Genomic DNA, 13,693 nt, shown 5'->3' with positions numbered 1-13,693 from the left:
TATTTTTATCTAATGTTAACTCTCTACCATTGCTAAGTAACCCGTATGTATTCACTGACATTGCTAACTAACCATATATCAATAATTATGGTAGATGAATTGGATCCCTCTATTTTAACCAGAGATTCTGAGCTCGAGCAATGTAAATGAAAAAAATTCTTGATAAGGACCTCTTCCCCCATTAATGAATCTTATGCCTTGCGAATCCGTATTAGTCGGGTTGGTGAATTTTAAATAGCAAATAATTATGTAAAAAAATTACATGTAATTACAAGCTTCCACACTTTTGTGCTTGCTGTGCTCAACCTGAGAGTATTCTCTTTCCCGCTATTTTGATAGTTTATAATGTGCTTGGATATTATTTTCCTTCGGGGCAAAAAAAGGACTTTTGTTTTTCCTTTTGGCCCCATACTTCAAAAAAGAAAATATTATACTTGAATGTTTAACACTTGCTTGAGTAAAATTTGCTATTGCGTGTTAACCAACTTAACTAGTAGTAATTTGATCTTTGTATTATTACCGAATACCAATCCATATTACATAACAACTCATGTATTATAACGATATAATTAATCTGTTACCGAACTTGACATGTTCATAAAAAGGATTATGAGTTTGACATGTGCATACAAATAGGAACAAAAAAATTGATGCTTGAATGTTTTAGCAGGAAGACAATTATAGTAAAATGATTTATAGGTGTAATTTAATTGATCACATATATAAATTAATTTTTTCAATCTCTTCTATCTTGATTAAATTTAAAATACAGAACAAAATTATATATTTAATATATAATAATGTTTTTATGACTGCGCGAAGCACAAATAAATTTACTAGTTACTAATAACTAAGGAGCAAAAGTGCTATTATTCCTTATTATATAACATATTCACAATCACACTATATAACAAAAGAAATACAAAATTCTCTAAATCATTAACAAAATTAAAGGTTAATAATAACAACAAAGAAACGTTAACCAAACCTTATGTCAGGAACAAAAGTGCCTCGCATTTAAGGAACATGGTCAAGTGCAAAAGATCATAGGAGTAGTAGTTGTTACAAGTCGCAAAGTTGTTGGCCTATTTGCTATTTCTATTATTAAGAAAGGTCTTTTATTTTCATTTTGGCCTTTCATTTTTTAGGACGAATTATCAAAGGCTAAAGTCAAATAGTACTGCACATACGCAATTAGGCTTTATCCAAAAACAAAAAGGAAAAGATTACAGATCGTTCCAGAGCTATGACACTGTTATTAAAATTTTCCAATTTTCCCAATCAAAATTCAGTGCTTGAACTCTAATTTAAGGATCTGATGCTCTATATTCAGCTAGGGTTTCAATATATTTGATAGTACAGACTATATAAAGTATAAACTGACACTAGTGTTTAGCCCTGGGGAGTAGAAATTGTGGAATTGTGAATTGTAATTGCACCGATTGGATTAGGTCAATGTTCCGAATGGAGATTGACTCATCGCCCGAGTCAAATACGTTCACTTTTCGGGACCGTATTCTTCAGGTAATCATATATTGGTTGTGTTTGAGGCTATTATAATTTACAAGATTCATTTTTTGATTCTATATTTGTTCTGTTTTTTTGTTTTCTCGTTTAATTCGAATTAAGCTCTGCAGCAAGACAATGACGGGGGGGGGGGGGGGGGGAGCAAAACATTCTAATGGACCTTTTTCATAGTTCTCAGTAAATTGACATGTCAGCTGACCAAATGTGCGAATATTTTTTAAACATTTGCATTGAGGTTATATGTTACTTAGATTTTGCACCTGCTTATTTATCTGCAAGAAGCAGAACAGACAAAGACGAATCCGCAATTTGAACTTTATGAGTTTGAGATTCTAAGACAACAACCTCAAGTGCTAGTTACCGGGTTCAAAATTTAATATTTGTTCATATCTAGTGAAAATCTTTACACATATTTAGGATTTGGGGAAAAGCTACTTTACATCCGCCCCTGGGAACAGACCGTGCAATATCATGGTCTACTGAGAGGACCCTATCTAAAGTAGGAGCAGTTTTTCTTAAATCCTATTCTTAAGTTGTTCAATAGAAGATCCAAAAACTGGTGTTGGATGAGAAGAAAATCATTCTCGTGTAATTGGCCATAACAAATGGAACTTTTTGGCTGAAGCTGATTTACTATTAATCCTATGATTAAGAAACAAGGTAGTCTTTTACTTTGGAAATTGAAGGATGGCTACATGGAGGCAGGATTTTAGGTAGCCAAAAAGGAGAGTGTTAACTTAGGGGATTATTCGAAGACTCTGCGTGCTTTTGAGGCTATATGGAGATTTAAATTGTTTGATGTACGAGTAGTTCTGCTATAAGGGGTCTTGACGTTTGACTAGGAGGAGCTTATGTTGTTGGAGGAGGAGCTTATGTTGTTGGACAAATGAATCAGACTCATCAATGGGCGGTGGAGTTTTCATAATGGTGATTGGTGAGTGGTAAGACAATTAAAGTAAGGATCTGCAGGTGAAAATGGGAGAAGCATATCCGTTATTTGATGATTTGAAGATAGATATAGAAGAAAGATTTTGGTTGGTAAAGTGAATGCATGACTCCATTATCACTATTTAAGGTGTTATGTAAATGGTGATATGGTAAGGCTTAGAACTGATTTTTTAATGTTCGAAATTATTGAAGTCATAAATGGATCACCTTGTAACGAGGTCAGTAGTGGTCAGAGGCAAAAAGGCAGAAGAGTACCTTTGCTTAGAGACGGTCCTTTTCAGGTTGCACCAAGGAGGATTCTAAGTTTAGAGGAAAAGGAACATAGACACAGTTACAGAATTTGCAGCTGTCTTCACTCTCTTTTCTCTTATATGCTTTCATGTATTGAAAATCCATTCACCAAGAGATGCAATGATGGCCTACATGTTTTTATTGCGATGGTACTTGTTGGTCTCTTAATACTTATAATAAAAAAGGTACTTGTTGCTCTCATAATATCTGCTGCCTTCTTGTTAGATGATATCGATCAATCGAGAAACTACGCCACAATCCCAAACTAGCTGGGTTCGGTTGTATGAATCCTCTATATTTATCCCGCTCTATTCTCATTTCATTCCAATAGTTCTTTGTTCTTATTAGATGATATATTTAGGAAAAATAGTTTGGATATGTGTTGTGTATCTCTTGAAATCTGGCTCTTGAAGCACTAGTGTTGGGACAACTCAAATGCTTCCTTATGGCTTTTGTCATTTTTATGGTTCAGAACTATGCTCGCCCTCTTCCCATTCTCAGAACTGTGCAGAATATCCCTTCGATCAATTATTGTTTTCCTTTCTTCCTTTGTTTATTGAGGGGGGGGGGTAGTTGGTTCTAGTTGGTGCTACTTTATTAACCCCAGTTGACTAGTTATTATATGTTTTAACTGTCGAGATTAAAAGGAAAATCATAAACAATGCTGGGTATGTCGCATTTACCCTGATCTTTGATAGTAAATTCTGCCATTTCTAGATATTTTTGTATGGTGTGGAGGAATGACTATAAATGGGATAAGTGAACTGTGAGAATCAGAAAAGAAAAACAGATTTGATCTCTTGTTGTTATTTTTATCTATTCCCTATTTGTTCTTGGTTTAAGAAGTGGGAATTGGTTCTTTCAAATGGATCTTAGCATCTAACCCCCTGTTCTCTTGTCAGAGGCTTGACAGTCTTGGAGTTCCTGCAGAGAATTTGGAACAACTAGAGCCTGGTTTAGTTGCTTATGTGAAGAGTAATAAGTCTCAAATTGGAGAGTTGATCTCTGCACTTTTGCCTACTAATGAGGAGGCAATGGAGGTTATTACAGAACAACAAATAGAGTCTCCAAAATCCACGGGCAGCTCAAGCGTTAATGTTAAAGATTTATTCGGAGAAAGTATGAATTGGTTACAGTGGTTGATGTTTGACGGTGAACCAAGTAGCGCGCTGGAGCAACTGGCAGACACTGGTCAGCGTGGTGTTTGTGGGGCCGTTTGGGGTAACAATGACATTGCATATCGTTGCCGTACATGTGAGCATGATCCAACATGTGCAATTTGTGTTCCATGTTTCCAGAATGGGAACCACAAGGACCACGATTACTCTATCATTTATACAGGTGGGGGTTGCTGCGATTGTGGAGATGTTACTGCTTGGAAACGTGAAGGGTTCTGTTCCAAGCATAAAGGTGCTGAGCAGATACAACCTCTTCCAGAGGAGTTTGCAAACTCATTGGGGCCTGTACTTGATTTATTACTGTCTTCTTGGAGAAATAGGCTCCTATTTCCAGAAAGCATCTCCGAGCAAAACCCAAGAGAAAATGATCATACTACTGAGCTCAAAACGGTTACAGATGAGTTGACATCTGCAGTGGTGGAGATGCTATTGAAGTTCTGTAAGCATAGTGAAAGTTTGCTTAGTTTTATCTCTAGGAGAGTATCTTCTTCAGCAGGGTTACTAGATATTCTGGTGAGGGCAGAGAGGTTCATGGTCACTGAAGAAAATGTCAAGAAGATTCATGAATTGCTATTGAAATTGTTGGGTGAACCTCAATTTAAATTTGAATTTGCAAAAGTATTTATGAGCTATTACCCAACTGTTGTGAATGAGGCAATAAGGGAATGTAATGATACAGTTTTCAACAAATATCCTCTACTATCAACATTCTCCGTGCAGATATTTACGGTGCCTACTTTGACCCCACGCCTTGTGAAGGAAATGAATCTTTTGTCCATGCTGTTGGGATGTTTAGGGGACATACTTGTGTCTTGCGCTGGAGAAGATGGTAAATTGCAGGTAATGCTCTTTGCTTTCAATTTATCAATAAGCATGATTTGGATAATTATATTACATTAAGGATCATTGTTATTATTGTGCGAAATCTAAAGTTCTGATATAAGCATATTTATATACTTGTTTTTTTCCCCGTTAACAAACATATTTATATACTTGTTAAAAGATTTTTTTGAATCCTCTTTCCTTCTCCGTTTAGATATGTGTAAAAATCTCCTTGTGTAGCTTATGTTACTAAGACGGGGAACCTTTGGATAATAGTAAGAATTGCTGCCGTTGACCAGAAGGTTATGGTTCAAGCCGTGGAAAGAGCCTCCTATAAAAATGCAAGAAGGCTGCGTATAATAGATCCAATATGGTCCAATCTTTCCTTGGACCCGCTCATAACAGGATCCTGGTGCACTAAGCTGCCCTTTCGCTTATGTTACTAAATAGGTTCTTCTCTGTTCTTGGATGGAGATGTATGTATGGTTCCTCTGCAAAATTTTGTATATTAGGTGTAGACTTCTTTGGATATCACCTCGTAAATGCTCTAACTTTTCCTATGCATGGATAGATTAAGCTATAAATTACTTCGAATATAGGAGTTGAAATGAAGTCATACAACATAACTGTTTTAATAAGTCGGAATCAGAATACATAAAATTGTTTTAGTTTCTGCTATATGTAGACAAATGCGTGAAATGAAGGCCATTAACTCCTGCACTAGAATCTGTTCTCATCTTATTTGAATAGAATAGCCTTGAATGGCCGTTTGGTTTTGAATCTCGTGTGTATTAGTTGACAACGTTCAAAAATAAATTTCTTTGCTCTGCTTTTTTCCTCCGTTGGTGGTTGGATCAACTTGCATAACTCGATTATGCTACTGAGTACCTCATACTCCCACCAGTCCTCGATGCTGGTTAATTAGGATTCTTTCTTTATATAGAGGGTTCCTTTTTGTTTAATGCATTGAACTTTATCCACTACTATCTTACTTAAAGAAATACCTTACGAGTTAAGAGAAGTATAATAGACACAACCATAATTAATAACGTAGAGGGTCCTTTATTTATTTAATTAATTTCGTCATATTTTGCCTTCTATATCTTTTATATACTTTTAGCATGTAATAGTTACCAATACAAGGAATATCGACTTCGGAGTAACTTTGCTACCAAAGCTTAGGCATATGGAAGAAATCACCTAGCGCCAAGTTCTCTTGCCTAGTTTAGATAAAGCACCCCTTATCGCCCCACAACATCTGGTTAGGACACAAAGCTTATTCTATTCCTAAAATAGCGGATTCTATAACAACATTCTGCCTTTTCGAAGACAGAGCACTCGTGGCACACACTTTGCCTTTTGCCTTAGAAAGAGTTCAACCCACTTGAAGAGGAAAGGGGAGTAGGCATAGTACCGGAAAGTACGGATTCGGGGTTCATCCCTCAATCAAGCGCTACTTGATACTCAGGATAGATTCCACTCTCAGTTAGTACGTACCTTTTTTTTAAGGGATTTGAGATAAGATCTCCCATGATCTTCATTCTAACTTTATCAACCAATAGTGACACTGTTGGCTGCGAAATTTCTTCTCTGTTTCGACGACACAAGGCAAAAAAAGCAATATCTGCTAGTATTTAAACATATGAACTGCTAGATCATTTTTTCATGGGTCATTATATTTTTCCCAAGGTCAAATGCTCTTTAATGCAGCCATTAATGCTGTGTTTTTGAGTGTGAATAATTATGTATAGTCATAGTTTAGTTGGCAATTCATTGTTTAATGAATTTTCTGACGAACACCTTTGTCAGATTATTCACCATTGGGGTTTCTGCTGTACACCTTGACCGAGTTTTTTTTGATAAGGGAAACACTTATCAAAGGGAAACACTTATTAAGAGGAATTTCCAAGTGCTTCCCTCTTGGTTCTTTTCTCCTCTGTAGTGGAGTAAATGTGTCTCCGTTGATGGCTGTCTTTAGCAGGTCATCTGAGCATAAATTGCGCTGGAGCCTGGACAATGTTTTTAAGAGCGAGAAGCGCAAAAAAGCGACAAGGGCTCGCCTCGCTTCAAAAGCGAAGCGCACGTTTTATTAAAGTGAAGCGCAATTCTTAAAAAACATAATGTAAACCTTGCAAAGACACAACATAAAATTATAAATAATCAAAAAGTTCAATTTAAAAACTTAAAAGTAGGTACTATGTACCACCAAATCCTCCACAAACCATAGGACAAGCAAAATCAAAGCTACTAAATTACTAGAATCAACATCTTATTCTTCTACTCTTCTTGTTCTTCTTCAAGATTGTCAAAATCTTGAATTCCTCTATTATCTTCATATTGCTCGTCATCTTCTTCTTCCCCCTCCTCTTCCTCTTCATGATCACTTTCATCTTCATCAATTAGGGATAGGGATCGACTTGTAGTAGCCACACTTTTTCCCTTCCTAATCGAGCTTGCACTTGAAGTATTCCCCCTTAAACCATAAGGATTCTCCCCAACTCCACTAGCAACCGCAACATCACCCCAAGTGAAATTAGAGTCGCCTTCAAATACTTCTTCATCTTCACAATTTTCGGGGACTCCGGTTAGCCACTCATTAGCCTCATCAATATTGTCCAAAAGAATTGGATCAATTAGATTGCGGTGGTTGTAGCGACGCCTCAATGCTCTATTATATTTTATGAACATAAGATTATGGAGGTGCTTCAAGGTTAGTCGATTCTTCTTCTTTGTATGAATCTACAAACAAGATGTCTCACTAATTAGTAGGAGTTGGGACAATTGAGATATAATTTACTTTATCTCAAAACACGAAATAATTCTTTTTATTTCTCACGTGTTCAAAAACGCTCCAGTTCCTTTCACATCCGGATGAGCTACAGGTTAAACTTAGAACTCTGATGGCGAAAGTCTGTAAATCCGGAGTCTCTACACCATATTGGTCCCACCACTCAACTATAGAATTGAAAAAAAATATTCAAGAGTTAATAAGTATAAAAAATACATTAAAGTTAGAGCTATAAAATATAGAAGCACTTGGTCACCTGGCGACTTTGTCTTTCTTTGTTTAATAGCAAGTCGGAGCTTAAAAAGTCCCTCAGCTGCCTTGTAAATAGCAAGTTAATCTACTATCTTTTCTTGCAAGTCTTCATCTGGGTTCAACTTGATAACAACCTCATGGAATCCTGTCCACACTTCTCAAGCCAATGAATTATTCTCATGCTGATCATAAAAGAGTGACGGGTTCAGAATAAGTCCAGCTACATGCAAAGGTCTATGAAGTTACTCACTCCATCTTGCATCAATGATCTGAAAGACCTTTGCATATTTCTGCTCATCAGTGAATGATGCTTGAATAGCCTCCTTGGCCCTATCCATAGCTTCACAGAGGTAGCCCATTGATGGTTTTTGCTTCCCATCCACCAAACAGAGTACTTTAACCAAAGGGCCACCAATTTTAAGAGCATGAAGGACATTATTCCAAAAAGAATAAGAAAGAATAATGCGTGCATCATCTTTCCCCGCACTTTCCTTTGCAAATTTCCTCTTGCTCCATTCCTCTGAAGTGAACAACTTTCTTAAATTGGATTTTTGCAAGTGGATACTATGCAAAGTCAAGAAAGCAGTGGCGAACCTTGTCTTGCCCGGTTTCACCAAATTATTTTGTCTGGTGAATCTTCTCATCATATTCAATAACAAGGGCCGCTGAGAAATATAAGAATGTATCCTAACGCCCTGGCCAAAAACTGTAGAGAAGGGTTTTTCCTTGAAAATGTCTCTGAATATTAAGTTGATACAATGAGCCGCACATGGAGTCCAATAGACATTCTTGTACGCTCCTTCCACTATGCCACCCGCTTTCACATTTTTACTCGCATTATCAGTGACCACTTGAACAATTTTGCTTGGGCCAATCTTTTCAATGGTGTTCTGAAACAAGGTGAACATTTTGATGTGGTCAGTGGAAAGGTTGATCCAACCACCAACAGAGTTTTGATGTTATATAAAATTTTCAATGGTATCAATTAAAAAAGAAATATTAGGTGAAATAGATTATATAATAATTATTCGTAACTTTGCATCTCAAAATGTTATATATATATATATAAGATTTTTTTGAGAAACTTTTTTTAATGCCTCTCGTTAAAGTTTGCTTTAGGCCCCCAATAGTATTGAGTCACCCCTGCCGATAATATATATATAAAATTAATCAAATAAACTGAAAAATATAACATATATAAATAATAATTAACTTTATATACTGAAATATACATTAAAAAATCAAATAAACTAAAATATAACATATATATATAATAATTAATTTTCTAAAATGAAATACATATAAAATTAATCAAATAAACTGAAAATATAACATATATATAATAATTAATTTTATATACTGAAATATACATTAAAAAATCAAATAAACTGAAAAATATAACATATATAAATAATAATTAATTTTATATACTGAAATATACATTAAAAAAATCAAATAAACTGAAAAATATAACATATATAGATAATAATTAATTTTATAAACTAAAATACATATTAAAATTAATAAATAAGAAGAATAAAAGGGGGGAAAAACAGAATCTGGACGGGTTAGAGATAAAAGGAAGAAGAAGAAGACGCTGAAGTCTGAACAGTCAACAGTGTGCAAACTGGATTGTCAGAGATAAACGAAGAAGAAGAAGAAGGAAGAAAGAAGGAAAAAGAAAGAAAGAAAAAGCAGAATCTGGACGGGAACAAGAAGAAGAAATAAAGAAGAAAGAAATAAAAGAGAAGAAGAAAGGAGAAGAAGAAAATTTCCTGGACTGGTCAGCAATGTCGATGAAGTTGAACCCTAGCTTTGGTCGACGTCGATCGAAGAAGAAAGAAGAAGAAATGGTCAGTTTTTGTCGATTTAGGGTCTGTTTTGTATAATAAAAAAACAGACCCAAAGTTTTTTTTTTTTTAAAAGGGCCCTTTGCGCTTTTTTAACAGAAGCGATCGCTTCTTCGCTTTCCTCGCTTCGTCGCTTCCTACATTGAAGCGTGCGCTTCCCTCGGTCGAGTCGCCTCAGGCAGCTAGAAGCGACACTGGGTCGCGTCGCGTCGCTTCGCACTTAAAGCGACGAAGCGATCGCTTTTCTAAACACTGAGCCTGGATGTAGTTTATCTGAAAGTTAATTGACGGTGGTTGGTATGTGGCTTCATTATCCATTTAAAAGAAACAATGAAGGAGAAATGTTCATGCTTGACAAAGGTGTTCGAAAAAATTGTGCTCTTTTCTTGGGCTTACTTTCCACCGTTCAAACAAGGATGTCATCTGAAATATATGAACACTCAATATGAGTTTTATTTCTGGTGGACCTTAGGCTCTTTGCAAATGCAGAACTAGATTGTTTTCTTTTCCTTTTCTTTCTTTTTACAGTTCTGTTAAGTGATGCCATACCTAGTCTTGTTTGATTTTCTGCTCGTTTTGCCTAGGTTTTATGATATTGTCAGTTCACTTTTACTATTAGCTGTATTACCATATTTCTGTATTGCCATCCGTTGGTTTGCTGAGGTTGCTTGGTTATTCAGGTCATGAAATGGGCAAATTTGTATGAAACTACTCTCCGTGTGGTTGAAGATATCCGATTTGTTATGAGCCATTCTGCTGTACCCAGATATGTGACTAGTGATCGAAGAGATATATTGAGAACATGGATGAAACTACTGGCTTTTGTGCAAGGAATGAACCCACAAAAAAGAGAAACTGGTGTTCATGTAGAAGAAGAGGATGAGAATATGCATTTGCCTTTTGTTTTGGGTCATTCTATTGCAAATATTCATTCTCTTTTGGCGGGTGGTGCTTTCTCTATGAGTAGTGCAGAAGATGCTGATGATACTTTCTCCAATACACACACAGAAGATTTTGAGGACCAAGATAGCCAAAGACATGCAAAAGTGGGAAGGCTATCACAGGAAAGTTCTGTATGCAGTATGACTGGAAGGAGTCCACTAGAACATGCATCCAGGGCTCTTGAAGTAAAATCTGATAGTTTTCCTGTATCATCATCTGTTTTATGTTTAATATTCGAGTGCATAAAGGCCATTGAAAATTGGCTGGTAGTCGATAACTCTTTGGGGCCTCTCCTTCAGATATTATGTCCAAAAACAAGTTCTATTCCTGGCAATAATTTCTCTGTGTTTAAAAAGACACTTTCAAAATTTAGAAGAGGCAGAGAAATCCTTAAGTCACAGAATCCTCCTTCAAATGGCGTTAGACTCTCGACTTCTGCTGAAGGTTCTAATAAAGAATATTCTTATCCTTCCCGGAATGGTGGCACTACCTTGGATTCTGGCCAAAGTTCCGGCCGAGAAGCAGCTTGCCTTGGTGGTCATGATGCCAGTATGCTGGAAGGAGATCATGCATCTGAATTAGAAGCTCTCCGGTTGCTGAGTTTGTCTGATTGGCCTGATATAGTATATAAAGTTAGTTTGCAGGATATATCTGTTCACATTCCATTGCACCGATTACTTTCGATGGTTTTACTGAAGGCACTAGGAAAATGTTATGGGGAGACTGCACAACCAGGTTCTATTTCTGCTAATTTGTCATCTTCTATCCCTTGTGACTTTTTTGGACATATTCTGGGAGGCTACCACCCACATGGGTTTTCTGCCTTCATTATGGAACACACTCTTCGGATTAGGGTGTTTTGTGCTCAGGTTCATGCTGGAATGTGGCGTAAGAATGGTGATGCGGCCATATTATCCTGTGAGTGGTATCGCTCTGTTCGCTGGTACGTAAATGGTTCAATATGCAATCTTTATACATGGCCCTACAATGTAGAATAAGGAATTTCTTTTGTTATGCTAATATATATGAGATTTAATCTTTAAAGATTCCTCAGATAGTATTTAACCATTCTTCTTCTGAACTTTTTGTGTAGGTCTGAGCAGGGTCTGGAACTTGACCTCTTTCTGCTTCAATGCTGTGCTGCACTAGCCCCTGCTGATCTATTTATTAATAGAATCTTAGCACGTTTTGAGCTATCAAATTACCTATCCTTCAATCTTGAACGCCCTAGTGAGTATGTCTCACATTTCCTTTTCTTTCCTAGACGACTTCCATTTTACATCCACTATGTGTTTGCTTCAGCGGATTAAATATATAGCACTCTTTTCTTTAATTAATACATCTTAACTGTATGCTATATACTCTTTCACTGGGGGGTGGGGGTGGTAAGGTACCCCATATGCTATTTTATAGTTGAACCTACTCAACTCTTTCACTGTGAGTACTTTACAAAGGTTTCTAAAAATAATGCCTATAGTGATCATTATACATGTCGGGAAACAAATGTATAGGGATGTGTCTGACATCTATGAATAGTGTCATCCTTGCATTCACTTGACTTTGACGAGTCAATCAGAAAAAGAAACCCCTTTTAAGATCGTTTGCTGCAGGATTTTTGGTTGCTTATTAGAGAAGAACTGGAGTTTGAGTTTGTATAGGGGTTCTTAGTTGCTATATACTCTTTGAGCTGATTGATGGTCCCTTCATTGAGGCTATTGCTGGACATAGATTGGCTAATATTCTTATGGTTAACTAGACTTGAATATTTGATTCACATGAGATCTGCACTGTATGTTTTTGCTTGATAGTGTATCTTGTTGTATATGTTCTGTATTGATAACGTGTGATGCTTTGGGATCTCACAAGTACTTTTTCCATACATCTAATACTTGCTCTATCTAATACCATTTGCCATTCTTTTTAGGTATGAACCGGCTTTAGTTCAAGAGATGCTTACTCTAATTATTCAAATAGTGAAAGAGCGACGGTTTTGTGGGCTAACCTTGAGTGGATGTTTGCAAAGAGAGTTGGTGTATAGACTATCAATTGGTGATGCCACTCATAGTCAGTTGCTGAAGTCTCTTCCTCGTGATCTCTCCAAGATTGATAAATTTCAGGAAGTTTTGGACAGAATAGCAATGTATTCAAATCCCTCTGGCATGAATCAGGTTTATGCCTAACATTTTGTTTATTCTTTAATCCTTGTACATTTCCAAAGGAAATCAATCTGATCATTTTGTTATCCTGTGATGTCCACTAATTCCTTATCTATCACAGGGTATGTACAAACTGCGGTTACCCTATTGGAAGGAACTGGATCTGTACCATCCTCGTTGGAATTCAAGGGACTTGCAAGTAGCCGAAGAAAGATATATGCGTTTCTGTAATGCATCAGCATTGACCACTCAGCTTCCAGGATGGAGCATGATTTATCAACCTCTTAGTCGAATAGCTGAAGTAGCTACCTGTAGGACGATCCTCCAAATTATCCGCACAGTTGTATCTTATGCTGCTTTTTCTGATAAATCAAATGCTTCACGTGCTCCAGATGGTGTTCTGTTAACATCACTGCATTTGCTATCACTAGCATTGGATATTTGTTATGCACATAGGGAATCTGGTGAACATTCTTGCTGTGAGGGTGATGTTGTTCCTATTTTAGCACTAGCTTGTGAAAAAATATCAGTGGGTAGATTTGGTGAACAGAGCTTGCTGTCTCTACTCGTTTTCTTAATGAGGAAACATAAGAAAGGAAACGACTTTGTGGAAGCTGGAATGTTTAATCTGTCATCTTTGATTGAAAGTCTCCTGAAGAAATTTGCTGAACTACAACCCGAATGCATGGACAAACTGCAAGACCTTGCTCCGGAAGTGGTCAATCAATTATCTCGATCCTTTCCAAGTGATGATACTAATAGCTTCAGATCATTTTCAGACAGTGATAAGCGTAAGGCTAAAGCTCGAGAGAGACAAGCTGCTATACTGGTGAGATTACACAAGAGAAAGTTAATGATATGTTGTTCAATAATTTGCTAAATATGGCCTGTTCAAAAAATAATTTGGTAGATATGGATAGTCTGTTTTCAGCTCTCTAG

At 36.6% G+C, this 13,693-nt stretch overlaps 1 protein-coding gene across 5 annotated transcripts in view; it reads left to right on the top strand.

Moving 5' to 3' along the window:
- Positions 1-1,103: 1,103 nt before the first annotated feature.
- LOC107829718 (E3 ubiquitin-protein ligase PRT6) overlaps positions 1,104-13,693 on the top strand; it is a 31,051-nt gene continuing 18,461 nt past the window's right edge. For all 5 annotated transcript variants that reach the window (XM_075248052.1, XM_075248055.1, XM_075248053.1 and 2 more), the window contains exons 1-6: positions 1,104-1,524; positions 3,669-4,784; positions 10,337-11,541; positions 11,692-11,832; positions 12,523-12,766; positions 12,876-13,583. In XM_075248052.1, coding sequence (XP_075104153.1) covers positions 1,456-1,524; positions 3,669-4,784; positions 10,337-11,541; positions 11,692-11,832; positions 12,523-12,766; positions 12,876-13,583 — 3,483 coding nt within the window. In that variant the 5' untranslated portion in view covers positions 1,104-1,455. The remainder of the gene's footprint in view (positions 1,525-3,668; positions 4,785-10,336; positions 11,542-11,691; positions 11,833-12,522; positions 12,767-12,875; positions 13,584-13,693) is intronic.

Source organism: Nicotiana tabacum, chromosome 24 (assembly GCF_000715075.1).
Source record: "Nicotiana tabacum cultivar K326 chromosome 24, ASM71507v2, whole genome shotgun sequence".
NCBI lineage: Eukaryota > Viridiplantae > Streptophyta > Magnoliopsida > Solanales > Solanaceae > Nicotiana > Nicotiana tabacum.
This window is presented reverse-complemented; position numbering and strand designations above follow the sequence as displayed.